This window comes from Engraulis encrasicolus, chromosome 14 (assembly GCF_034702125.1).
Source record: "Engraulis encrasicolus isolate BLACKSEA-1 chromosome 14, IST_EnEncr_1.0, whole genome shotgun sequence".
Lineage (NCBI taxonomy): Eukaryota > Metazoa > Chordata > Actinopteri > Clupeiformes > Engraulidae > Engraulis > Engraulis encrasicolus.
In genome coordinates, this window is record NC_085870.1 from 9,721,009 (window position 1) to 9,748,508 (window position 27,500).

Consider the following 27,500-nt stretch of genomic DNA (forward strand, 5'->3'; position numbering starts at 1 on the left):
TAGGAATTGCAGTGAGGTTTTAAATGGGTTCATTGCGATTTTGTTTTTAACAACAAAAGCAATAGTGCACAATAATTTCTTCACTGACAGGTTACGACCGGGAATGGATTTGGTCTTGGGATAGTTAAGCTTTTTCCAGTTATGTTGCATTGTAATGGAAGTCAATGGGAGTGCCCCACGAGTATAGAAATGAAAGTTTGTTGTTGTTGCTGTTGTTGTTGTTGTTGTGTATGTGTGTGTGCTTGCATGTGTTTGCGCAGAGGCGCATCTTGTCACCAGGTGAGCAGGCAGCCTTTTGGGGCCCCCAGGACCCTGGATGGGCAATAACCGCACGAATAGAACAGGCGCGATGCGATTCAAGCGACAGGGCGATATGCACAATTGAAGCGACTACAGTATGTCCGTTACAAGCAGAAGGCAAAGCATTCAAACATTCCCATTGGCTGTGGTCACTGACCTCTATACAGTCATTGGCTGTCGCGGCTGGTCGCCGAACCACGTCATAGAAAGTTGAAAGGATTTCAACCTCAAACTGACGCTCTCGTCGCGCAAATCGCTCTAGTCTCCAGAATTGCTTTTGTCGCGCGACTCCAAACAAAGTCAATTACTTCCGTTGCTCGCCTCACTCTTGTCGCGGTAGGTGTATTTGTGCGGTGACAGATCACGCTTGGGGGCCCCAGCTGAACCTAGAGTCGCCTCTGTTGTGTGCGTGCCTTAGAAAGGGAGAGACAGAGAGAAAGAAACTGACAGAGAGTGGACTCAATCTTTTACTCGCTTCTTTCCTTCTCATAAAACTTTTCTACATACAGTATGTCTGGGTCTGACATATGGTTCAGCTCTGTCCCCTTTCCGAGGTGTTGAGCGTGTCCACACATACAGTACATATGCCATAAGTGACAGCGTCAAATCATTAATGTGACAGTTTGTGGAGTTACAGAGTGGCAAAAGTTAATCAGGAATACCAGGCAGCCAGACGGGGCTGCACTTGGCAGGCGGGTGTCATTCGGGAACGAGGAGGTGGCAACTGTCAATCTGTCACCTAGTTATCAACCCAGGTGTGGGTGGGCAGCACTTCCTCCGACTTCGGCGCACAATATACATAAATGTAGTCCACCTTAAATTAAAGGGGTATGCCACTATTTTGGGGCTATTTTGGGGCTTAATACAGTTTATAAACCCTGGCCAACGATTTTAATTGTATTAAGCCCCAAAATAGTGGCATACCCCTTTAAGGCAAATTGTGCATGAGCTGGCAACACTTTAGAATATCACACCCTTAAAAGCCTTTATTAACATATTTCAATGAACTAATTATAGACAAAACATTTAAAGTGTTTGTAAATGAGTAAGAACCAGCCTACATTTTCACAGCAGAGTGGGAATCTACTCATCTGCTGGATGAGTTTGCTGCTTCTTTGCCTGCCGGACACTTCTTTATCCAGTGTTTTTGCTCTTTGGAGAACAAACTTCCAGGACTGCTGTAGCCATGATGTGTCTATTGTGTTAAAATATGATTTCCTACTCATTTACAAACATTTGTAAATGTTTTGTTGATTATTAGTTTATTACTTACAAAGTGTTTACAAAGCATCTCAGCAATTGCTATTCTAAAGTGTTACCATGAGCCGTATCCGTGGCTGAAGTTCAAGTTGATTGACACGTTTGTTTAGGGAGGCAGTCTGGTTTCTTTTTTATTTCTGTACATACAGTACAGAAGCAGCCATTTAAATTTTCCCCCCTTTTCCTTGCATTCCCCCGACAGTCTCCCGGCAGATGGCCGGCAGGTAAGTCGCTGGGGGTGCGGCAGGCCTAATTGTTATTTAAATTTAGTCTACACCCTGCAATGACGTCGCATTGATGATTGATGGCGTTGCAATGATGTAGCAGCATTTCTTTACTATGGATTTTGCTGACTCCAGTAAGTGTGTGCTTCTACAAAGGACGTGGAATTTTATTTGCCTGTTAGCTAAAGCTGAAACAGAGGCTGTTTGATTTCATTGAAATTCGCACTTGGAATATAACTGACGAACTCGCATCAAGAATTCATGCCTGCCGCCAAAAATAAGGCAATACTTCTCGTGTCAGCCAAGGTAAACCCATAGGTGATTTCATACAGTTAAATCTATGCATTTCTTCATACATTCCCGCTCTGAATTACTCATATTGCACCTTACTGTTCTGATGTCATGACTTGTTGTCATTTTTCTCAGTGATTTTGGTGATGACCAAGTCGATATCTGAATGAAAGTCAAAGGAGCATTCTCCATAGCTGTTTTGTTGAGTTTACGAGAGAGAGAGAGAGAGAGAGAGAGAGAGAGAGAGAGAGAGACAGAGACAGAGACAGAGAGGGAGAAGAGAGAGAGAGAGAGAGACAGACAGATAGAGACAGAGAGAGAGAGAGAGAGAGAGAGAGAGAGAGAGAGAGTGAGAGAGAGAGCAGATGTGGTCAAGCAGTTTTTACCATTTCCGTTGTTTTTTTCTTTGTGACACCCAAATTGTTCCTCCTTCCTGTTCCCTGCTGTTAGCCCTAGCTGAGGTGTCAGCTAACTCCCTGCAGCAGACGGGGTTAACACACACTGACAGACATGGCCTCCACACACACACACACACACACACACACACACACACACACACACACACACACACACACACACACACACACACACACACACACACACACACACACACACACACACACACACACACACACACACACACACACACACACATACCACTGTGCTTATTCTGATTTGCTCTGACACAACCAGCCACCTGCCCTTCAAGTAAAGGGCTCTGCATACTTCACGTGCGCACTTTGGCGCGCGAGAACCATCAATGACGTCATCACTTGCGCCAGACTATTCATACTTCAAACAGGCTTTCGCTCGCATTTTCGGAAGTGCCCTCTGCTGTTCATGAGAGAAACTGCAGTATCTTTCGCAACTCGCAGCGTGGGTTCTAAGGATGTATAAAATAGAAAGCCAAACACGGCTGCTGTAGGGCTACTGAACGTCTGACTTGTGACTTACCACATTGAAACATAGATTTTTGTTGTAGCCTACATTGCCAGATCATTCCAAGACCATGTGAGAGCATTGTTCTGGCGGCAGAATTTATAAATAGATCGCCGAACACAACGTGCTTCTGAACAAAGTAAACAATTGTTTCACTGAACAACATTTAAGGGAGAAGATAAAATAACTCTCTAGGACATTTTATTATCCTCAAAATGATGCAGAATCCATTCTGTAGTAGCCTACAGTAGCTGTAGCCTCTCTTCGCAACTCCTGCTTTGTCTGCCTACCTACATGGTCACTGGTGGCGCACGCCAAGTTACAAAAAATGTGGGGTGCACGAACTCGCGCCACGGCAGCTCGCGCCACGGCGTGTGACGTCATTTTGGGTCACGTGACGGCGCGCGCCATCGTCGCGAGTGAAGTATGAAGGAGGGTAGCGCCAGTCACGCCAAGTATGAATCCCCCTTAATACTGCTGTCAGGGCCCTGATTGGCCTGCCATGGTTTGTGTGTGTGTGTGTGTGTGCGTGTGCGTGTGCGTGTGCGTGTGCGTGTGCGTGTGCGTGTGCGTGTGTGTGTGCGTGCGTGCGTGCGTGCGTGCGTGCGTGCGTGCGTGCGTGCGTGCGTGCGTGCGTTTGTGCGCGCGCGCGTGGGCGTGTGGTTGTCTATACACTTACCTGTACTTTACTGTGACATTGTGAGACACTTTCACCCCTATCATACTCTGTACACTGCCTACTTCTACATACTATACTATATCATAGATGTATCTGTCAACACTGGTCATGTTAAGACTGTCTACCTTAACTGACAGAGTATGTTTTCTGCACATGGTCTATCCCAATTCACAGAATGTCTTTTTAGCACAATTACCTTTTTATATTTTTTAAATTTTTTTGCACATTACTTTTTCACATTCTTTATCTTTACTATTTTTATTTTTATTTTCCCCTCCCTGACTATTCCTGTGCTATTTGTGTCTTGGGATATCCATGTGGGCATTTGTTTATTTGTGTATTTATGTAAGCTACTGGATACCTGAATTTCCCCCTGGGGATTAATAAAGTTACTCTACTCTACTACTCTACTTTTTAGCTTGTACATCAATGATCTGCCACAGCACTGTAATGGAGTGGATGTGCAGTTACATGCAGATGACACGGTCCTGTATGTGCATGGTAAAAATGCTGTGATGGTGGCGGAGAAATTAACAAACGCTATGGAAGGTGTGGCTCAATGGCGTGAGCAGTCTTGTCTTACTCTTAACATCAGTAAGACAAAAGGCATGTTCTTCTATAAAAAAAACAAGGGGCAGACTCCAACAGCAAACATTAAAGTTAAAAATGAATCTATTGATACAGTCACTGAATTTAAATATCTTGGCGTTACACTTGACTCAAATCTCAACTTTAAAAAACATATGAAAAAAATGACTAAAATTTGCCATGTTATATTTAATTGTTTCAGACACATCAGATCCTCACTTCCCATGGATGTAGCCAAAACATTCATGCATGGTCTCGTCTTTTCTCATATCTCATATTGCATCACCTGTTGGGGGCAGGCCAATGAATTTACCATAAATCCATTAGTATCACAATTTAAACAAGCTTTAAAAATTCTTGACAAAAAATACTGGGGAGCAGGTAGTGTGATGTGGTGTGATGTGGTGTGGTGTGGTGTGGTGTGGTGTGGTGTGGTGTGGTGTGGTGTGGTGTGGTGTGGTGTGGTGTGGTGTGGTGTGGTGTGGTCTGGTGTGGTGTGGTGTGATGTGGTGTGGTCTGGTGTGGTGTGGTGTGGTGTGGTGTGGTGTAGTCCTCTTTGGGCTGAGGGGGGCTGAGCAGGGCAGGGCTGGGGAGCTGCACAGTAAAAAAAGAACTGTTGTTTTTACGGAAAATTGCTGGCAGCAGTGGTTGCCAAAGTCTACCTTTAAACAAATAACGGTATATTTCCTTTTTACATTTTACGGTAAGATTATGGCAGCAGTGGTTGCCAAAGCCTACCGTTAAATAAATAACGGTATTATTTTTTTTTACATTTTACGGTAAAATTATGGCAGCAGTGGTTGCCAAAACAGATTGGACAGATTATATTCAGGTGAGTTCAATTATAGAGTTACAATCAGACAACTGATTGGACTGATTATACTCAGGTGAGTCCAATTATAGAGTTGCAATCACAGACAACTGATTAGACTGATTCTACTCATTGGAGTCCAATAAACATCAACTTAATTAGATACCTAAATAAATGCCCAATTGCCAGATTGTCTAGTGCAGGCAGGTGGACCAGTCTAGTATCATCAATGAAGGGTATGCAAATCCATTCTTTATTTTAAAAAAGCCTGAAAATAACCTTAAGGAAAATGAAGGCCAAAGCTAGCGGGGCAAGCAAGCTAACAAACAAGCTAGTTAGCAAGCCACCATGCAGCCACCCTTACAACGTGACCTGCCAGCCGGGCTGGCCAGGTGAGGCCAGCCGGCCAGGCCAGGTGAGGCCAGCCGGCCAGCCGGCCGGGCAGCCGGCCAGCTAGCTAGCAACCAGTGAGCAGTACAATGCAACAGTCCCTGTTTAAATACATGTTCAAGTGAACCATGTGACCCGAGTGATGAAGCATTTGGCAGGTGCAGGCAGTAACTTAATCATTGCATGACAGCCCTTAGCACTCAGGTGAGGTCAGGAATTGATTGATAGATTGATTCGGATGGGGTAGAATGACAGTTTCAAATAGACTGGGCTACTTCTAAGAACTCAAGGGATTACTGTCCCAGGTAGACTTTTTCAGATTATACTAGCCTAATAGGTATATTTTACACATTAAATGAGGCTAAACTGTAGGCTGTTACCGGAGAAATAATAAGTTACAGTGAATTGCTGCAAAATGTGCAAACTGTTGCCATTTGCAGTCCTTAACTGTTGCACAGTTTATTCAGTTGCCAGCTTCATTGTTGTCAAATCTACAACGTGGAGGCACCTGGAGCCAAGCAGACAGGCAATATGTTTTCTGTGGAGTAATTAATATTCAATTCATTATAACCTCCATTGCTTTCTGTTGGGTAGGAGGAATGCAAAAAAAGATATTCTGAATTTTGAAGAGGTTTACCGTGTCAATTTGCCTCTCAATCGAAAACTCTGATGGCAAAGCCTCAAAGTCCAATAAGGGAAAAAAAATATTGCGGTGGAGAATTTTTCGCAGGATGAATGCAGAGGGTTGTACTCTAAGTTAATACTCATTGATGGCTACTAATCAAATAGCGTGTTGACATCAAACTCTGCCTGTTACAACCAGCCTATCAGTGGTTTGACAAGTTACACCTGGAACAAGTGCAATCACAAGAGATCTATTGGACTAAAAGAGGACAAAAAGCCTAACACGACCAGAAAGAGCACCTACTTTTTGTAGTATACACAATGTGAAGAAAAGCAGAACAGAGTTCTTTGTCTGTTGGTTCACAATTTGGTTCACTAACAGATGATTGAGTTTGGTTCACTTATAGGGGACTCAACAAAAATGGCTGCTCATGTTGCCAAAACATTTGAAAATTGGGGAGGCATGTTTTTCATAACTCTCAAGGGAGTTAAACATTAACTCTCTAGCTCTCTTAGCTCAACAACTCGGATCCAGAGGAGTCAAATAACACTCTGTAGTGTTGCTGCAACTCTTGATGTTTAGATTTTAGCTGAACACCAGTCTAACTCTGATCAATCGAACTCTGGCAAATTTGCTGTGTACATATGTGTACACCAGTGAAAAATAAAGTCATGTACCGTTTCTTGACTACTTCATCTTCACTTAACGGTATTTTCCAATATTTTCTTTTCAGTGAACAGTTCAGTATTTTCTACATATTGACACCAGTGAAAAATAAAGTTATGTACCATTTCTTGACTACTTCATCTCACTTAACGGTATTTTCCAATATCTTCGTTTACAGAGAACAGTCCAGTATTTTCTACATATGACACCTGTCAAAAATAAAGTTATGTAGCGCTTTTTGACTAAATAGTGGCTTGCCATATTTAGTACAGAGATAAACTGCTTTACATTTTACGGTCACTGACTGTTGCAATTTGACAGTTTTTTGCCGTAATTTCAACAGGCATTTTTTACAGTGTGGTGTGAGGAGAGGAGAGGAGCGGAGAGGAGAGGAGAGGTTTAAAAAGTCCTTTATTGGACCAAAAGATTCAGATTTTTACAAAGCCTTCAAAACATCATCATTTTTTAAGCAAAGCAAAGAAAAAACAAAACCAGAGAGGAGAGGAGAGGAGAGGAGAGGAGACTCATCTGTCCTGTCCTGTCCTGTCCTGTCCTGTCCTGTCCTGTCCTGTCCTCTCCTCTCCCGTCCTGTCCTCTCCCCTCCCCTCCCCTCCACTCCACTCCTCTCCTCTCCTCTCCTGTCCTCTCCTCTCCCCTCCTGTCCTCTCCTCTCCTCTCCTCTCCTCTCCTCTCCTGTCCTCTCCTGTCCTGTCCTCTCCCGTCCTCTCCTCTCCTCTCCTGTCCCCTCCTCTCCTTTCCTGTCCTCTCCTCTCCTCTCCTCTCCTCTCCCCTTCCCTCCTCTCCTCTCCTCTCCTCTCCCCTCCTCTCATCTCCTCTCCTCTCCCTCTCCTCTCCTCTCCTCTCCTCTCCTCTCCTCTCCCTTCCTCCTCTCTTCCATCCCCCTCTCCTCTCCTGCTCCTCGTCCTCTCCCCTCCTCTCCTCTCCTGCTCCTCCTCCTCTCCTCCTCCTCTCCTCTCCTCTCCTCCTCTCCTCGCCCCTTCCCTCCTCTCCTCTCCTCTCCTCTCCTCTCCTCTCCTGTGCTATGCTGTGCTGTCCTGCTGAGGCAGCGCATCTGAAGGGGCCAGCACTGCAGAGGGCCCATAATGAGAATGTTGCTTTTTCCTCATGGGAGGTAATGAGGAGAGAAAGAATGAGAGAGAAAGAGAAAGAGAGAGAGAGATAGAGGAAAAGAAAGTGAGAGAGAAAGTGAGTGAGAGTAAGAGAGAGAGAGAGACTGATAGAGGGAAAGAAAGAGAGAGGGGGTGAGAAAGAAAGAAAGAAAGAAAGAAAGAAAGAAAGAAAGAAAGAAAGAAAGAGAGAGTGGTGGAGGAAGGGAGGGAAAAATGGATAAATAAAAGTTGTGATGGAGTGTGCGTGCGTGCGTGCGTGTGTGTGTGTGGATGGGGGGTGATTGACTCTCCTGGTGCTTGTGTTCATCGCTGGGTAGGGTAGGGGTGAGTGGGGGAGTCAGTTCAACTCAGCTGGTGCTGATAGCTGGAGCCACAGACTTCTATTATAACTATTATATGTTATACTATACACGTCAGTGGCTGGAGCTATAGAGGTAAGGGGTGGTGGGCGGGTGTCAGGTCAACACGGCTGGTGTTCCTGTTGTAATTGCTGGAGGTGGGTGGTGTGTGGGGTGCAGGAGTGGATTAAGATGGCCAGGGGCCCCTAGGCTACAGATTGCGATAGCCCCCCTGAAGAAAAAAACAATGTTCATCAACTGAAATTACATAAACAGTGTCATAATTCAGAGCTATTAACAAGAGATTCATTTTTCAATTTAGCATAATTGTTTTCCTCACTTTTGACCAATCAGGAGGCCCCTGGCAGGTGGGGGCCCGTTACGCTGCCACCATATCTTGCCAGTGCGTTAATCCGGCCCTGATGGGGGGGTAGGGGTTGGGGTGGATCTACTAGGCTGGCTCTCCTGTGAACATTGTTGGAGGGGGGTTGTTGGGGTGGAAGGTCGACTGGACTGTTGCTGATGAGGTCATCACTGGGATGTTCATGACAGATGGCGGCATCACTAGCCGCTCCAGGGCAGAGAGAGAGAGAGAGAGAGAGAGAGAGAGAGAGAGAGAGAGCACTGTGCTGAGTGTGCAGGCTTCCCGTTCCTTAAAGGTAGAGTAGAGGACGATGGGTTGTGACCATGTGTCGTTTACAGATGCGGCTCGTAATTGTAGCGCTTCTTCGTCTCCGTTAACGCCATTTTTTTCCGTCTCCTCAGCCTTCATTTGGGAGTGTGTGTCTCTCTCTCTTTTTTTTAACCAATTTTAAGAGCTTTAAAGTGTCTATGAAAGAATAACTTCTGCCAATTTCAATATGCTGTTGTATTGCTCACGCTACCCTTGACTTGTCAGTACTCGGTGATGCTGCATTTTTCAACTCAGCCCTTTCCAAGATCTGAGCTATTCTAATGGGGGCAGACTTTGCATTTAAAACTTTCTTAACATAATGCCCACTACAAATATTATCCCAAAAGGTATCGCTGTTTGCTAGTTGTCTGAGAGCATGACAGGAAGTGAGTGGGAGAGAGACTTTGGCTGTGTCTCAAATCACGCACTTGTGCACTTCGGGCACTGTTTTTCAGTGCCTAGGGCGCTCACGCTGAAAATGTCAGTTGAGCCAGTGCACTGAAAGTGCCAGGATGATCCCCTAACAATGGCGGAAAAAATGTGCAGAATGATGGACACTGCACACACTAAACGGCGGCCATGTTGACAATGACATGGAGGAAATGTGGCATTCAGTTCAGTAGAAGAGTTTGGTCAGTCTCCTAATTCTGTAAGTAATGTTGATGCGACACCAACATTTGTATGCCAACCAAAGTATTGCATGTGTGATTGTTGTCCTTTGGGGTGAAGGACATGGAAATACAAGCACCAGACACTGCATTGTAAACAGTAGCCAACTCGTATTTTGGCGAGCTCAGCCGTAACTTCCAGTGAGGGCACGGTGCATAGTGCTCAAATTTGTTCACAACACTATGCACTAAAGACCTCAGTGCACTGTGTGACACAAGTGTGTGATTTGAGACACAGCCATGGAGTGCGTTACAATATGCGGCCTTGCCTCCTCCACTTGTGCTTGTCTCCTCGTCCCTGCCTCCTGGCCCCTCCTCCGTGGAGAAAACGATAAAGTTTCCCAGTTGTCTGCCTAGCCACAACAACTTTTGAGGGACTGTTTTTCATTCACCATCCCAATTGCAAATGAGAAAAAGAGTTTACAATTGAGCTTTTGCAAGATATTGAAATATAATGCTGTTGTCAGTGATGTCATCATGACATATTACTTCCTGGTACGAGGAGACAAGCTCAAATGGAGGAGGCAAGGTTGCATACTGTAACGCACTCAGGGGGAGGCAGAGCTGAGAAATCAACCAGGCCTGGGTCCCATGAGTAGAATTCTATAGCAGTGTTTCTCAACCTTTTTTTAGGCGAGGCACCCTTTCAATTCATGAAAAATTTCAAAGCACCCCAAACCAACAAGCCGCGTAACATGGCATCGCATCCGATACCACACAAGCTTAGAAAAGTAACACATCTGGAGACGTCAAACGACCTACGTTCGAAGTTGCAGCTGACTGGGGCGACCTATATTTACTTTATTGTGCGTAAATGGCAGATGAAAGATTCCACTGACTAGCATTAACTTAGACAAATATGTATTATATTACATCATTTATTTATCAGCCACGTTTCCGCCCAGGGTGCCCCGGCACCCCTGTTGAGAAACACTGCTCTATAGAGTGGAAGTAGAAGTGCTCTTGCAGATGTAATTACAACACCAGTGCTGTGATATTACATGGTTTCAACGGTAACACTTTATTTTAGGGATACATCTTTAAGCATTAATACATACAATGTTAATGCCTGCATAATTGTAAGGCATGTACTAAGCAAACACTAAGGCCTACTAGGTCCTTACTAAGGTTAAATTGGTAATAAATCCCTTATTGTGCATGAACAAGACATTTACGAATACATGCCTAACAAATGTTTGATTTTGCTTTGTACATGCCTTACAAGTTACTTATACAGGCAGATTGTATGTATTAATGCTTAAAGATGTATCCCTAAAATAAAGTGTTACCGTTTCAACTTGGTGTAATATCACACTACTAGTGTTGTTGTAACTACATCTATAAGTGTAACTTTCTACTCCTACTTCATACAACTCTGCCCATGAGCATAGGCGTGCAAGCTGATAGGTGGGGGTGGGTGGGGGGGGGAGGGGGGTTAGCAAGCTGCAACACAGCACCCCACCGTGCTTCTCTTTTTTTCTTTTTTTCCCTGCACCTGACCCCACCACTTAATTTTCAATTTCCTGCACTACTCCCACTCCCCACAGTCCAGCGCATGCGAGCGAGGCCGGCGCGGCCGTGAACCGAACGGTCGGTCAGGTTTCCTGCAGCTGTTTAAAATCCTCATCAAGTCATTAGTCAGTCGATAGCCATTCATCACCGTCTCGTTTTTTAATCCATACGGCCAGCGATCGATACACTTCCAGCAGTTTCAAACCGCCGGGATCAATTCGCCTTAAAGTCAGGCCCCCCGCGAGTCATGTAGACGGAATGACCAGCGAAATGGGTAAATTAATTGAAGGCACTGAATACATTAAGACGAGCATTGATTAATGTTTTTACAAATGGCAACATGAATTTGTTATTGGCTGCAGTGATTGATGTGAGCACATATGGGCTGTTTGCTCTGTCTTTGTCACACGTGCGCGCGCGCACACACACACACACACACACACACACACATACACAGTATGTACATGTCTACGCACACATGTTCAGGGAGACATGTGTGCAGCCAACCATTGAGCGGCTTCAAAATTAGACAAGCAGAATGCAGATCATGCCCAACAAAGCGCTACACTTCACACGGAAAAACGTTCATAGCTGCAGCTGTTGGATCTGAGAGCTAATTTTATCCCGAGCGCCTGTATTATTCGATAAATGAATATGCTTTTTTAGGGAAGAAAATGACCTGTATTTTCCACCGTACCCCAAAGGAATGTTTTTGTGGCTTCGGTAACCCTGACGGAAAAGCTGCAGCTGCTACAATCACCTTTTCATGACAGCTCCACAATTGTTGTCATGGACGAGAGACAAGCTTGAAGTTTGAAGTGTCAATACCAATGTGTGCGTGTGCATGTGTGTGTGTTTGTGTGTGTGTGTGTGTGTGTGTGTGTGTGTGTGTGTGTGTGTGTGTGTGTGTGTGTGTGTGTGTGTGTGTGTGTGTGTGTGTGTGTGTGGGGGTGGCAGGGGGGGGGTGTTTGTGTGTTTGAGGGAGAGAGACTGAATGACAGAAAGAGCAACTGTGTGTGTGTGCGTGCGTGCGTGCGTGTGTGTGTGCGCGTGCGTGTGCATGTACGCGCGTATGTGTGTGTGTTTTGTGTTTTGTGTTTGAAGCTTGTGAAGCAGGATAAAAGAAACTAGGCAACATTTCCAGTCAGTCATCTCTGTGAATAAGCACCCAGACTGTGGATTAAAGGACTGAAGCTGGAGAGTTGAAAAAAGAAATGACACGAGAACAAACCACAGTGGCGTTGTAGAGACATCCATTACCTCACATCCCAATTCACTTTTGCTGTGTAAAAAAAATAAAATAAAATAAAACATCAGTGACGGCTGAATTAAATGCATTGTAAAAATAGAATTTTTACAAAGTGGTGGAGAGATCAAAGACTGTGTGTGTGTGTGTGTGTGTGTGTGTGTGTGTGTGTGTGTGTGTGTGTGTGTGTGTGTGTGTGTGTGTGTGTGTGTGTGTGTGTGTGTGTGTGTGTGTGTGTGTGTGTGTGTGTGTCTGCGCGCACGCTGTCTGACAACCTGCATACAGAATGCAAGAGGCCCTGCTAGAGTGCCAGCTGCTCCTGCCACCTCCACTGTTGAGCAGAGCTGAAGTCAGGAACGTGCCACAGGGGGGTGGGGTGGGGGTGGCGCAGGGCCGGATTAATGCACAGGCTAGATATGGCTGCAGCCTAGGGGCCCCCACCTGCCAGGGGGCCACTGACTGACCAAAAGTGGAAAATTGTAGAATTGTGACAAGATGCAATATTGAAAAATTCATCCGTTATGTTGAGTACACTTGGTTGATATGTTACCCTTATTAACCTAGCTTGTAATTATGACACTGTCTATGTAAATTTGTCGTGAAATTTGCCCTCCAAGGGGCCCCACAGCAATCTGTAGCCTGGGGGCCCCAAGCCATCTTAATCCGGCCCTGGGTTGGGTTGGGGGGGGTAGGAACACGCACATGCTGTGTGGGGGTGTCTTAATGTCTTCTCAGCTCATTGCACCCTGACTGATATGTACTTAATTAATTGTCAGCGGTCTCGTTGTGACTGCGCGATGACGACTCTGATAAATAAATCAACAAGAACATTAAAAAACAATGCTGACATTTATCATCAAGGACATTGGGAGAGATACTGTAAAAAGACGTGCCGTGTCATTTTTAGAGAGCGGGCGGCTAATTGCCTACCCTTTTGCCAATGGATCGTGATTAATGTTAACTTCATTGCCAGGATTTTTAACATGCAATGTTTTGCAACTGATGAACTTGTTGAAAGGGCGCCTTCCGCAGATGCACAAAAAAGTCAGGCATTTTATATTTGAGGCTTTATTTCAGGGTGTCACCAAAGCTGTGGAACAGCAACAGATAGCTTTACAATTTAAAAAAAAAATCCCATTTTACCCCACGCAAAGAATGAAAGTTTCAGATGAATATTTATACCATGACATTAACAGAGATTCTTTAAGTATATAGAGATATGCCAATGTAATAGGTTGCTATGGGCACCTAACATGACCAGGTTCCGGTCTGCCTAAAGGGGCGTGTCATAATACTCCTAGCATTGAATAGAACAGTCCTTAGGTCTGCCTAGGTCTGCCTAAAGGGGGATTTCCCCCCCACTCCCCCTTGCAATAATAGAACCCGGAAACAATGGGCCAATGGAACCTCTCTCTCTCTCTACTCTCTCTGACATTAATCTTGTATCTTGTGTGTGTTTCCTCAGGTACATGGACTGGGGAAAGAAGCAGCCAAATCGCTGGGCTACTTGGACATGGTGCCGGCCGGCTCAGTGGTGAAGACTCTACCGTACGGGGTGGGTGGTGTGGGAGTGGGGTCCCCCGGAGGCGTCAAGCCACCGTACTACCCCACCAGAAACTTCCCCGGCATGGACCTCCCGGTAAAGCCCAAACTCCCGAGCAGCTACAACCCCCACAACCCCTACGAGTGGTCAAGAAACCAATCCCTTCTCCTGGACCAGACAGGGTACCGGCCCAAGCGCAAGCCCTCGCTTAAGACTGCCATGAAAACCAAGAAGATCCTGGGCTGGGGCGACTTCTACTTCAACGTCAAGACCATGAAGTTCAGCATGATGCTCACCGGGAAGATTGTGGACCACATCAACGGCACCTTCACCGTCTACTTCCGCCACAACTCCTCCAGCCTGGCCAACGTGTCCGTCAGCATCGTGCCGCCCTCCAAAGTGGTGGAGTTCGAGGTGCTCCAGCAGCAGCAGCAGCAGCAGCAGCAGCAGCAGCCCCTGTCGCCCCATTCGCCCATGCAGCCCTCAGAGTTCCAGGTGTACCAGCCGCACCAGTCCACCTTCGACCCCAAGGAGGTCAAGACCTTCAACTGCCGCAACGAGTACGAGCGGTACGACCGCTCCAAGAAGCCCAAGCAGTGTCTGTACGACCCCTCGCAGACCTGCTACACGGAGCATACCCAGTTCCACTCCTCCTGGCAGTGCGCCAAGCCCTTCAAGGTCATCTGCATCTTCATCTCCTTCTTCAGCCACGACTACAAGCTCGTTCAGAAGGTCTGTCCGGACCACAACTCCCAGAAAGAGCATCCCTATTTCGGATGAGGGTGCGTGGGGGGGGGGGATTGGATGGATGAGGCAGTGGGCTCTGCTGATTACTGCTATGTCTTTTATTCAGAACATTTTTTCCTCTCCGTGTTAAAGAATGTGTTTTTGAAGAGAATATGGGTTCTAGAACCAAGGTGGACATATTTTGACGAGTTTTCAAAAACCTAAAGCATTTTTGATGTTTATTTGTTTCCAAGGTTCTTTGTAAATACAGTATTCAAAGCCCAAGGATAGTTTTTTTCCCTCCTCTACTTGTCCCTGTCTATTTATGATGAGGTTTTGTTTCGTAAAAAATCAAAAGGGAGAGAGAGGGAGAGTGACTTTTATTGCTGTTTCTTCAGTGTGACTTTACACCAAAAAATAACATGTCAACAAGTCATTGTGGCATCCGATTGTACCTTTGTTTATTTGAGCCCCTTGTTTTCAAACTCCGAAAAAGAGAGCAACACGTCATCATTAAAGGACAGTGGCTCCCAAGATCAGAGGACTATATATTACTTTTATCAGAATGTATATGAAATGATTAAGATAGAATATGCACAAAATATATGGCAACCCACATTAAAATCTCTTTAACTGTTAGTTTCATTCTATTCTTTGTACTCGCTGTTGGTGGAAATGTGATAATGGTAAAAGCCATTTTGAAAGATTTTTTAACTTAAATATTGCACTGTATCAATTATTTATTTATAGCATAAAATGGCCCAAATGTGTTTGACTAAGGACTTTTGTTATGAAGTCTCTCCACTAGGCCTATTCATTACCAAAACAAACCAATACTGTTGTCAAACGTTTCTCATGAATTCACCTGTGGTTTCACAATGGCTGTTTAAGGGTTTCAGAGGCAGAGCATAAACCAGTCAGTAAATGGGTATTTTTATAGTATATAAAGTGCTACCTGAGATACACATCAACTTCTATTATTTATTAATTAATTTATTTATTTTTGGTGCATCATGTAAAGGAAAAAATGGACATGTCTTTGGAAACATGGTTCGCTTGGTGAAATGGACTATACATGAGACTTCTGGGAATTCCTGAGGATATGCATTGTTGCTTGATATGACATGTAAACAACATAAAATTACTTATGTAAATACTTAACAACAAATAAATATTTAAAGCCACCGTGGATTTCCAATTAATTTGCATTTTTCACTGTGATGATGTGTTAATTTTACATATGCAGTGTTTTCCATATTATAGAATTTATTTCAGATATTCCAGAATGATTTCCAGAGTCACAGAGGCAGGAGGCAGCGTTGAGAAGCCATACCTTGTTGGACTACATGGACTACAAGTGACAACCTAACTCTGAATATCACTTGGTGAGATTAGCAATTCTGCTGGTTTGGATAAACTATTGTCATTGTTTAACCCACAACACCGTCCTCCTCAGCCCACGTCATAGAACGCGTCAAAGCAGAGGGTGTGTTTTTCAGACTACCGAAACGGGCAAACTTTTCCCTTATATTTTTGCTGACAGGTGTTATGAAAGTCACAATTCCCTCGTAATATGTTTTGTTAAAATATTTTGACACAATCAACATTGCCCCTTAATGCACACCGTACCTCCAGTGGCACGCTGTAATAGTCATTGAAATGTAACTACCACACTACTATGACACAACACAGGCCCTTTAGTGCACCACGGCTTGGTCATTACCATACTGGTGGTAACAACAGATTTATAAAGTTAAGGGGTTAAACGTTGCTCTTTAAGTGATTTGTCCATCTAGTAAGGAGTGATTTAACGGGCTTCCCACTTGTGGGGCCATCCTGGTGGAGCTGTGCATAGTTAGGTTAGGTTAGGTTAGGTTAGGTTAGGTTAGGTTAGGTTAGGTTAGGTTTATTCATTAGTCTCCACCAGGGAGAACTTTGTCTCGGAGACAGGGAGGTTGTTGCAGCACCGTAAAACACATTAGGGGACGACTCCAACACAGAAAAAAAGGAATATTTTGCCATGAGATATCCCATTTTTTGTACACCATTGCATCTGAAATTAGCATCGCTAACATGCATCACAACTGTTGAAAATACAGGCAGGAAACTTGCTAGAGTGCCGCACATACAGGCAATTACACAATGAGGGCATAATAAGAGACACAACAAGCTGGATTGAAATCGGTGACTGGTAGGCACTCTGGCATGAGCCTGGGCCCAGTTGCCCTTACAGTCATCTGTCCTTGCTGGTGGGAAATGGTGTATCATTAAATGAATACGGTAGTAACTACGTAGTAACCAGAAAAGGGTGCCAGGTTATTAGTAAGCTAATTAATTGTACCATGTACGTAGGCCTATTGATTTCACAAGAAAAGATATAGAAAGAAAAACAAAAACAAAAATCTACCAAACATCATCAGTTTTAACAGCAGGCCGTTGCTGCAGAAGCCTAATCATGGCAATAGCCCCAGATCTGTAATGTGCTTTAATGCATTAATGTTCTGATACTAAATAATATTCTGTTCCTAAGTATGCAATTTACACAATGCATCTGTACAATCTGTAACGTATAAATAGCCTGTTCGACAAGCACAGTACAGAAGCCTGGGATGAGATGAGAGGTAAGGGGTCATTGCCAAAGCAAGCCAATGCTGTGTGTCATTTCATTGCAAGTAGGCTACATAGGCTTGCCAACCGTCCCTTGAAATACAGAATTATCCCGTATAACAAAAGTATGGTTCCATATTGAGCTGTAAAGGGGGTGCAATTTGGTTAAAATGCAAGAAATTGCCTCTTAGACGAACAACATTTTATTGGGGAGGACCCCCAGACCTCCTGAGCGAATAAGGTAGATGGCAACCCTATAGGCCACATGTGAATAGGTGAATAGAACACACACACACACACACACACACACGCACACGCACGCACGCACGCACGCGCACACACACACACACAGACAAACTGCCTCCTCTAAATCCAATGTAGGCCTATTGTCTGTGGGATGAATAAGAATGGTATAAAATATATGCATGGAATTATATTGATATTATACATGAACAAGGACACAGGTTGAGGTGGTTAAAAAGAAAGACACACAGAACCACAACAATACTCGAAAAAAGCGTGTCAACATGACCACCCCATGAAAATCTATGTGGGTATTACATCACTAGGAGTTTCAACTCCAAATCCCATGCTCCACTGCGGCGAGGCGCTTTAACCTCATACAAGGGTCAGCCGCACCGTGTTACATGTTCCATTTAAACGCAGGAAAGCAAGCGTGGCCAGGTCTCATCAGTGAACTGCACCGCTATAAAGAACTTCAAAGATGCTCTCTTTCACGATACGACAGTTGGCCAGGGTGAGTATTTTTTGATATAGTAGATAGGCTATGCACGGTGTTGTTACATATGTGATGCGAGTTAAGCAAAGCCAACCATTTGAAGAAGCTAACTGAAATACCTACCGCATTGAAGGAATAGGACAACATTATTACATAAATGCACCTTCTATGGCATGCAGCGATGACATGGTGTCATGACATTTGCAATAGGCTACTGTAAGAATGTAGTTCTAATGTCGTGTCAGGTTAGGCTCGGCATAGCTGCACATTAGCCGCGATGCTAACATCTCCTTACAGACGTGGCAAGGTAGTAAAGTGTAACTAACTTCTAAGCAGACCTGGAATGTCTATCGGTTATTTGGACACATGTATCTTTCAGGAGTTGATACCTTGTAGCAGAGACGTTGTTGCAATATGGTTAAAGAGGAAACATTCTAGAACTAATCGCTGTGCCATTTGTGCACAAGGTACTCGCCTACTTGTCAAGAGACAGACAAAGCTGTCATGTAGAATAACATGACAGGTAACATAACGGTGGATTTGCTAACATGGCCAACATTGGTAATAACTATACTGCTAACAGTAATTGTAGCTACCCTGGTATAATGTCTTATCTGTCAGTGTTTTACTAAGTTTGACATGTTTGTGATGAAAGCTTGAAAGCTTTTGAAATTTCTCCGAGGGGTGATTATGCAACCTCACTGGGTCTTTTTCAGTTCGACTGGTCTTCAAGTCCCAAGTTATTATTTTTAGGGAAAGTAAAGGTCACAGTTTTGTCTTAAATGGTGTAATTTATGCCTAAGTATTTTAGCAACACAGCATTCCCCCCTTAGTGACTGAATAGCAAGTTTCCTTGGTAGTGTACTTGTATATCCCACAAATAAGATTTTCCCTATCGGTTGAAAAGTCAAGACCTTTTCCTCTTATTTCAAAAAGTTGTAGGCCTATTTATCACCAGAGATAGCTCCGTCCGTATCAATTACCCTTAGGCTACTAGACGTGACCCAAGATATGCAAAATAGCTCGAGGTGCAAAGTACAGTACAAAATACAAAAGCAAGCACAGCAGTTATCAGCCCCATATATGCTGCCGTTCCAATAATAGACTGGGGCTAATGATACAAGTAGTTCTAGGAAGGTCTGTTGAGATAAAGCTTTGCTGAACTTTTGAAGAAGTTGTCCCCTGTCTTGCATGGGGGACAGGGATCTTGGAAGCTGCTGTATTTTTGCGTGGCGTGAGAGAGATAGAGTTTGCATTGTTGTTTTGGAAATGCCAGCCATTGTTTTGTTTTTGTTTTGATGTGTGTTTCTTTGTCAATATGAACTTGTAAAGGCCACCCGAGTTTCAAGGTGCAGACAAAGAGTTTGTTGTGCTCAACTGACTCCACTTCAAAATAAAAGTCCCTCTATAGATCATTTGAGTTTACTTATTGGAAAGCCTCTGCTTCACGTGCCTGCATGCTTCTCCTATTGTGGAAATCAGTTCAGCGTGCTACACGTTGCCGAGCAATCTAACCACGTTAGCGGTTGCCTACAAGGCCTCTCTTTGAAAAGCTTTTCTGCTCTGCTCCCCCTCTCTCTCCCAGGATTTATCACACACTGTGGAGCTCAGTGAAAGGCAGACACAGGCGAGTGTTGCCATCCTTTTTTGTTGTCCTGGCCCCTCCACACTACACTGCTGTGTGCATGGTTACTGGGCCGGGGGCAGGGATTGGGAGTGTAAACCCAACAACTCTCTCCAAGCAGATTTGGAGTAAACTGACAGTGGTCCAAATACAAGCAGGAGACTTCTAAAAAAAAGCAAAACCGGTAGAGGAAATAAAAAAAAAACACACCGAGTATGTACTGCAAGAGTTTGAAGGAGCTTGTTCAAGCCAGCCTAGGTCTACCCCTCTCGTCCCCACCCCCACCCCCACCACCACCACCAACCCCACCTCCCATTCCAGCCAAAACAAAGCCGGTCCAGACAGGTCCGTAACCAGCTCAGCCCCTCTGCCCTGGCTCTCTCTCTCTCTCTCTCTCTCTCTCTCTCTCTCTCTCTCTCTCTCTCTCTCTCTCTCTCTCTCTCTCTCTCTCTCTCTCTCTCTCTCTCTCTCTCTCTCTCTCTCTGTCTGTCTGTCTGTCTGTCTGTCTGTCTGTCTGTCTGTCTGTCTGTACAGTCCAGTCCCTCCTTCACCTTATCACTACGCTTCCATAACAACATGACTCAACTATTAAGTAACTGTTTTTTTATTTGGAGGGAAGGAGCTGTGGAGTCAAAGCTCACTGGACGAACCAGCCAATCAGGACTGAGCTCTGTACTCCCACCCTCCCCTCCGCCTCCAGGGTTTTGCTGGCTTGCTGGTTGGGTTGAGAAACCCTAAGCCCCTCATTTTTGTTTTTATGAGTTGCAAATCGTAGTAGGCCAAGTGAGAGAACAAACCGGGCTGCTTTTCCCTCTCCCTGCACACTGTTGAGTGTTGAGTCTTCAAGCAGGGTGTTATGAAAAGGCTGTTCTGTCAACAATGATGGAATGTGCTCATTTATAATTTTTCTGTATGAAGTTTCGTTGCTAAATGACATCCAACGTTTTTGACTTTTGCATTTTATTATTGGAAATGACTGTTCAGATGCCCCATCATCTTTGTGAATTCTTGCCATTTAAATATTTTGAGAACAAACTTTTTAATAAAATGCATTTTGCTATGCAATGCAATGAAATGCCCAATACAAAAATGTCAATTTCGCAAAATGTTCCGAAATGGATATACACAGTATGTCATTTTGTAACGAAGCTGTTGATATTGTCATCCTTGTGCACAATATGAATAGATAACACAAACTTTTGTGGCTAAGCTATTGAAGAGAACAGTGCAACAAAACGTTTCAGCCTTTTTTGTAGTGTCACAGCTTTCGTTAAAAGTTTGCACAACTTTTCCCCCTCTAACTTTTGTACATGATTTACTATAGTTTTATTTAATATTTATTAATCAGTTACCTTTTTTACCATTTTACTGTAAATATTTACCAGTAATTTCAACAGCATGGATAAATACGATTACTAAGTTGAACAAATCCTTCCTTCTTTTGTAAACCAATCGATAGTTGGATAATGACAGCTGCCGTGTTGCACAAGCCACAGTAACACTAATACTAGTGGGACAGGCCAGTCCAACCAGTCCAGGCAGGACAAGACAGCTGTACGTAACAGACCCGTAACAGTGTTATTTGGGTTTCTGCTGTACTTCTGACCTGTTTTCTGACCTCAGCGGCATCTTATTTTGTCTCAGTAGTTTCCTGTAAAGGCAATGTCCAATGATTATTAACAACCACACCTATGTTCCATTTTCTGCAGCTGCTGAAATCACAATTTTACCAGACTATTTATTGGTGGAAATATTTCTGATTACATGCACAGCGAAGCCAATATTTGCCCATTTGCATTTTCAATTTTAACATAAGCTCAACAATGTGGCCCTGTTTTGTGCCATCTTTCATATCTGCTTCAGAGCTGTTGTCCCCCTTGTTTCCTACAATAGCTAGAGTGCTGTGGTTTATGCTATAGGCCTGTTATCTATTCTCCAAGGGATCCCTTCTCTCTGGTCGGCTAAGTGCCAATAGAAAGTGCAGCTTTTTGGCTTCAAAGCCGTTGAAGGCAGTGCTCATATCAAAGTGTCAATCACGCATTCAATTGGCGTTTTTCAGAGCTCAATTTGAATTAAACAAAATGTTTAATAATTGATCTAGTTGATGTATTTATACTGGAATCATTTCTATTCTGGGGCATGCTGTCCCGATTTTGAAAATAGATGTGGCGTTCGGGGGCGGAAGGGTTGGCGGGCTAGGGGGCGGTTGTGTTGGTGGGGAGGGGGGACGGGGAAGGGTTTGCATTGGAGCACATGGCTGTGAAGACTCAAAAGCGCTTGCCAAGTAAATTGATTTTCCAACTGTTTAAATATGCAAGCATAATCTAGATCCATATTAATATATTTTTTCCCTGCCTCTGACGCTTTTAAGTCCCACTCAACTTTCAGCTCCATGATAGCTCTTCTGTGCCATCTCTCATCCGTTTAGCGGCACTGCTGCTTCACATCCTGGTCCTGTCGCTTGTCCAGTAGACCGCTACCTCCCCTTTTCACATGATGGAAAGGTCTGCCTTGAGAATGCTGTCCAGTAGCTGAGATTTTCAGCCTTGTTGTCCAGTAAATGCAGGATGACCAAAGTGGACACTGGCTGCCTGTCACAAAAGCGCTCACCCTCGCTTGCCGTATCCGTTAGAAGCGTGGCGTGGTGATGGTGTCACCCGCCTCTCTCCCACACTCTCTCTCTCTCTCTCTCTCTCTCTCTCCGCAGGAAATTGCCTTTTTCCCCTCTTGCTTGATTGTCCCATGACTTCTCGCAGCCTCTAAATTGACTCAAGAGTCTCTGAGAAGCGAAAGGCCTGAGGTCACGCTTCGCCCTGTCACCCTCAAAAACTGCCCCCCCCCTCTCCCTCTCTTCCCTCCTTGCCGCTGAAACCATCCCTTTGGTCACCCGTGACTCGGCCTCCTGCATCAAAAGGCAATTTGTAACGGCAGCCCACCTATTAGTCAGTGACAGAACAGGATGGAGAAGGCTGTCAGGCTGAGCGATATTACTGGCCCGTTGACACCTTCTCCCTCTGAGTCTCCTTCATCCGCTTTCTTTCCGTCTCGCTTTCTGTCTTGACCTCTCTCTCTCGCTCTCTCTCTCTCTCTCTCTCTCTCTCTCTCTCTCTCTCTCCTCTTCTGTCTCTTTGTCACTTTCTTTTTTTCCTGCCCCCTGCGCCTCATCCTTCGTCACCTGTTGTTACATGGCTGATTGTTGTTTGTCGCTCAGCTGATGGACAGCAGTCATCTGTAAAATTGACTCTCTGTCCATAGGAATGGGTGGGGGGGAGACGGTGGACGGACAGTAGAAAAAAATAAGGAGTTGAAGCCAACTGACTTTTTTTTCTTCTTCCAGTCAGTCCTCCTGACCTGTGAGTCAACTGGGCCAACCCATTTGGTAAACTGTGCGTCCGCTCTAGACGCTAAACACTTGTTTGTGTCTGTTTTCTGCTCTTTTTTTTTGACATTGCTGGCCTACAGGAGCAGGAACATGCTCCAGTTCTTTCTGTGACTTTTCTAAAGGCCAACTGTTAGGAGGATTAGTCATCAATAACACACTGTTCTTCAAACAAAACGCCTCTGGCCTATTAAGAATATTTTTGCGAATCCCCCACCTTTATTTTGGCTAGATTTTGATGACTGGCATCATAAAAATGTGTGTATTTATGTTTTTAAGGGTGAGCGATGCAGAGAGAAAGAAAAGGCAGTGGAGAAAGACTTAATTCAATCCAAGCTCTCAGATTGAGCCGCTGGTGCTCTCCATACAAGGTTGCAGCATTGATGCATAACTGGAGGACCCAAAAATATATGCATTCCTTCCACATATTTCACCCTCTGCCTTGAGTATTGTATCAAAAAAGTTTGGAAAATATTGATTTCCAAGTCCTCCAAATGCATTTGGTCCATCAGATCCAGGAGCATCCCCTGTGTAATGGAAACAAGCAGGGGAGGGCACTACATTTCTTTCTGGTTCATGTTCTTCACAGAAAATGAGCCAAGGCTAGTTGATCTCAATGTGGAAGGATAATAATTCCTACTATTTTTCTGAAACGAAAAACTGAAAACAGGGCCCACAGACCTGAGCACCTTACAAGGGTTAACCATGCAAGGGAACACTGTTACTAACCATTTGATGGAATTATGATAACTGTTGACCAGTGGTTTTCCCATTTTTATTCAAAGTCTGTGACCCCTCTGCAGCACCTTCATTCTCCCATCCCCAAGGGGTCCCGGCCCCCAGTTTGGGAACCATTGCTGTTGTAATCCATTAATCTGGCTTTTGCCAGAGCTGCATGTTTCCGCTCAGCTTTGCAAGCTACTTCAGGATCTGGTTGGATTTTTCAGATTCGACCATATCCCCAACCGCCAGGCTGACCCACCAATCAGCCTTGTGGGATTTTCAGAGATGTGACGTAGTCCAAGTTTAATCGTAGTAGAGAATGGAAAAAATAACACGACAGTTGTTTCAGACAACAATCGCATGGATTCACGTGTCGACAATGACATCCATAGTGCAATGTCAATTGTATTTTCAAATTTGTGGGTATTTAAAGGAGCACTTGATTAAAACATCAGACAAGTTCTCCAATGAAATGCAAAGTTCAACTTTTCTATGAAACCACGCCTTTCGAGAGCTACACATATGCATTGTTGCCAAATAAGCAACTTTGTTGCTAGATTTAGCGACTTTTTGACGTCCCTGGCGACTACAAACCTCATCTAGCGGTAGCGCCTTTAGCGACTTTTTAGTGCATCTTGCGACTTTTTAAAACGCACATTTTCAGTGAAGAATTCATTGTTTTTTAACATAACTGTGACTTTGCGCCGCCGTCAGAAGCGTTTCCCATGGTTAAGCAGGGATGCAGATCAGCTCTGGGGTGAATTTCTCAAAACCAAAGTTGCTTACTTCATTGGCTACTTTGTTGTTTTCTATGCATTTTCCCATTGGCAACTACCGGAGTTGCTAACAGACTAACAACTTCTCTTTTGAGAAACTCACCCCTGATCTCCAAAAAGTAGCTTAGCTAGCACCGCCCATTTCTACTGTGGACGAAGGCCTGTGGGCACGTTTTCTGTAGATCAGCGCGCCATGCGTGACGCTGTGACGTCATTAGTGTTGCACCGATACCAGTATCGGTGGATCGGTGGATCGGTGGATCGGCACTATAATGGTGGTATTGGTATCGTGAGTACCAACAAATAGGGCACCCATACCATTTATAGGTGCTTGTATGACACTTAATCAGCCTTGAAATTAGTTATTTCATAGAGGTATTTAAAAAGTATAAAACTTTCTGCTGGATTCATTTTGTATTAGTCTTTTTCCTGTTACACAAAGGTAGGCAGCAGCCTGACAAAGCCATGCAATGATTTTACATCCAAGTAGTATGCACTACAGCCCTCCATATACATACATTTCAAATATGGTGGTATCGGTATGGTATTGATATGGGTCGATACTGCACAGCCAGGTATCGGGTATCGGTATCGGCCAATACTGCACAGCCAGGTATCGGGTATCGGTATCGGCCAATACTGCACAGCCAGGTATCGTACTGCACAGCCAGGTATCGGGTATCGGTATCGGCCAATACTGCACAGCCAGGTATCGGGTATCGGTATCGGCCAATACTGCACAGCCAGGTATCGGGTATCGGTATCGGCCAATACTGCAAAGCCAGGTATCGGGTATCGGTATCGGCCAATACTGCACAGCCAGGTATCGGGTATTGGTATGGGTCAATACTGCACAGCCAAGTATCGCGTATCGGTATCGGCCAATACTGCATAGCCAGGTATCGGGTATTGGTATGGGTCAATACTGCACAGCCAGGTATCGCGTATCGGTATCGGCCAATACTGCACAGCCAGGTATCGGGTATTGGTATGGGTCAATACTGCACAGCCAAGTATCGGTATCGGGGCCAAAAAATGGTATCGGTGCAACACTAGACGTCATACGTAATGTCATGACGTCATGTTGAGACTTTTCAGCGAGCCAATAGGGACTTTGGCTGATTTTCTTTTGGCAACACTGCGCGTATGGCCATAGTTCTAGACGAATGCTCAGCCAGGTTAGCAATCAAGTAGTCCTCTCCTCTAATAATCACACCCATGGCCGCTCTCTTAAGGAGATTCGTGTTGTTACGGTGCTGTGCTCCTTTCCTGGGCGCCCCAGCTGCCTTTGTCGCGGCGTTCTGGATAAGCCGTCTGTCTGCTGTCAGTGGCCAGCCTGATGGAGAGAGCCATCACTGCTAAACACTCACTGCCACCTCAAACCTTGCATCTCCCGCTGGCATGGCTACAGCTGAGCGCTCGCCATGACGTCTACGTCTAGAGGTGTCTTCCAAACACACACTCCACACACACACACACACACACACACACACACACACACACACACACACACACACACACACACACACACACACACACTACAGCCACACATGCGCGCATGTATGCACATAGAAATACACACTCTCTTACACAAACTCAGACACTAGCACACATACTCTCTCACTCTTGCACAAATACACAACCATTTATCCCATACACAGTCACACTCTCTCTGTGTCTCTCTGTCTCTTTCTTTCTTTCTTTCTTTCTTTCTTTCTTTCTTTCTTTCTTTCTCTCTCTCTCGCTTTCTTTCTTTCTCTCTGTCTCGCTTTCTTTCTTTCTTTCTTTCTTTCTTTCTTTCTTTCTTTCTTTCTTTCTTTCTTTCTTTCTTTCTTTCTTTCATTCTGTCCTTTCTTTCTTTCTCTCACACTGAAACAGACACACACACTCTCACATAATACGCACACATAGTCCACACACTCTCTCTCCCACAGTAGCACAGCCCGAGCTAGCGGCGGTGGTGGCTGTGCGTGACGAGCCCCAGCAGGAAGGGGCCGACAGCAAAGGACGGGGCCCGTCAGCGCGCACTGACCCGTGTGATTCCGAGGCGTGCGGTGGCGGACGCCTTCTCTCCTCCCGAGAACACACCAACCCCCACCCCCACCCCATATCCCCAACATCACCTCTCTACAGGCTACACAACGCCCCCCCCCCCCCCCCCCCCATCCTGGTGCCAGTAACCACCAGAGCCCGCAGAGTCTCCACAGGCAACACAGCCCTCCAGGTCCCCCCTGGGTCCCAAAACTGACAGGAGGCCATGGGAGGGGGGCGATGCCAGCACCCATTAGTGTGCCATCTTGTGTCCCCCCCTTGTGCCCCTCCCTTGATACTCCCCCACCCCCACCCCATCCTTAAAATCCTCCTCCCCAACTTCTCACCACTACCATTGTCTCCCACCCCACCCTCATTCACATCAGCACCACCTTGTCCTCTACCATACACACACACACACACACACACACACACACACACACACACACACACACACACACACACACACACACACACACACACACACACACACACACACACACACACCATCACCGCGACCCCAACCCTAACAGTCCCCTCCTGTCCTCCATCTCTGGAGAGATGCAAGGAGAGGGAATTAAAGAAGGCCAGCTGCTGCTTTTAAATTTTAGAGTTTAATTGAAACACCCTCTCCGTCGTCCTCTAATGGGATGGAGAGATGAGGCTAGGTCATGTTTTTTTTTCTTCTTTTTTTTTGGCGTGTCAGCCATGAAGGAGCCAGGAAGGCCTTTTGTTATTTTTATTTATTTCATATCATTTAAAGTGTTTGTGTAGTGAATCTTTTGGTCCTTGCAGGTTGCAGGTGTTACTGTTTTGATGTAGGGGCTCATTAGCAAGTCATCTTTTTCATATTTGTAACAGTGTGCATGTTGTGTTAATTTTATTTTTATGGTGCGATTTCTCTTTAGTCACAAGACAGAAGTGCTGCGTATCTGTTTACTTTTGAAAATTACACTAATGCCCTCATGCATAATTCACACTGCTAACGTTCTCATCTGTATTATTTACTTAT

At 44.8% G+C, this 27,500-nt stretch overlaps 2 protein-coding genes across 2 annotated transcripts in view; both read left to right on the plus strand.

The window, feature by feature from the left end:
• The first annotated feature begins 12,626 nt into the window (after positions 1 to 12,626).
• On the plus strand, positions 12,627 to 15,776 carry LOC134462980 (neurexophilin-2). Its single transcript, XM_063216241.1, has 2 exons — positions 12,627 to 12,716; positions 13,806 to 15,776. Exons 1-2 carry the CDS (start codon positions 12,627 to 12,629, stop codon positions 14,661 to 14,663), a joined length of 948 nt encoding a protein of 315 aa, XP_063072311.1. The 3' UTR covers positions 14,664 to 15,776.
• Positions 15,777 to 17,841: 2,065 nt separating this feature from the next.
• The window catches only part of shmt2 (serine hydroxymethyltransferase 2 (mitochondrial)), a 59,044-nt gene continuing 49,385 nt past the window's right edge, over positions 17,842 to 27,500 (plus strand). Inside the window, exon 1 of the mRNA XM_063214899.1 lies at positions 17,842 to 17,973. Within this exon, the coding sequence (XP_063070969.1) occupies positions 17,941 to 17,973 (33 nt within the window). The 5' untranslated portion in view covers positions 17,842 to 17,940. The remainder of the gene's footprint in view (positions 17,974 to 27,500) is intronic.

Excerpts from the sequence above, each read along its gene's own strand:
- LOC134462980 (XM_063216241.1), top strand. The coding sequence starts at position 12,627 with ATGCAAGAGGCCCTGCTAGAGTGCCAGCTGCTCCTGCCACCTCCACTG. Across the intron at positions 12,717-13,805 it reads ACGTGCCACAGGGGGGTGGG|GTACATGGACTGGGGAAAGA; the intron begins GTGGGGGTGGCG and ends GTGTTTCCTCAG.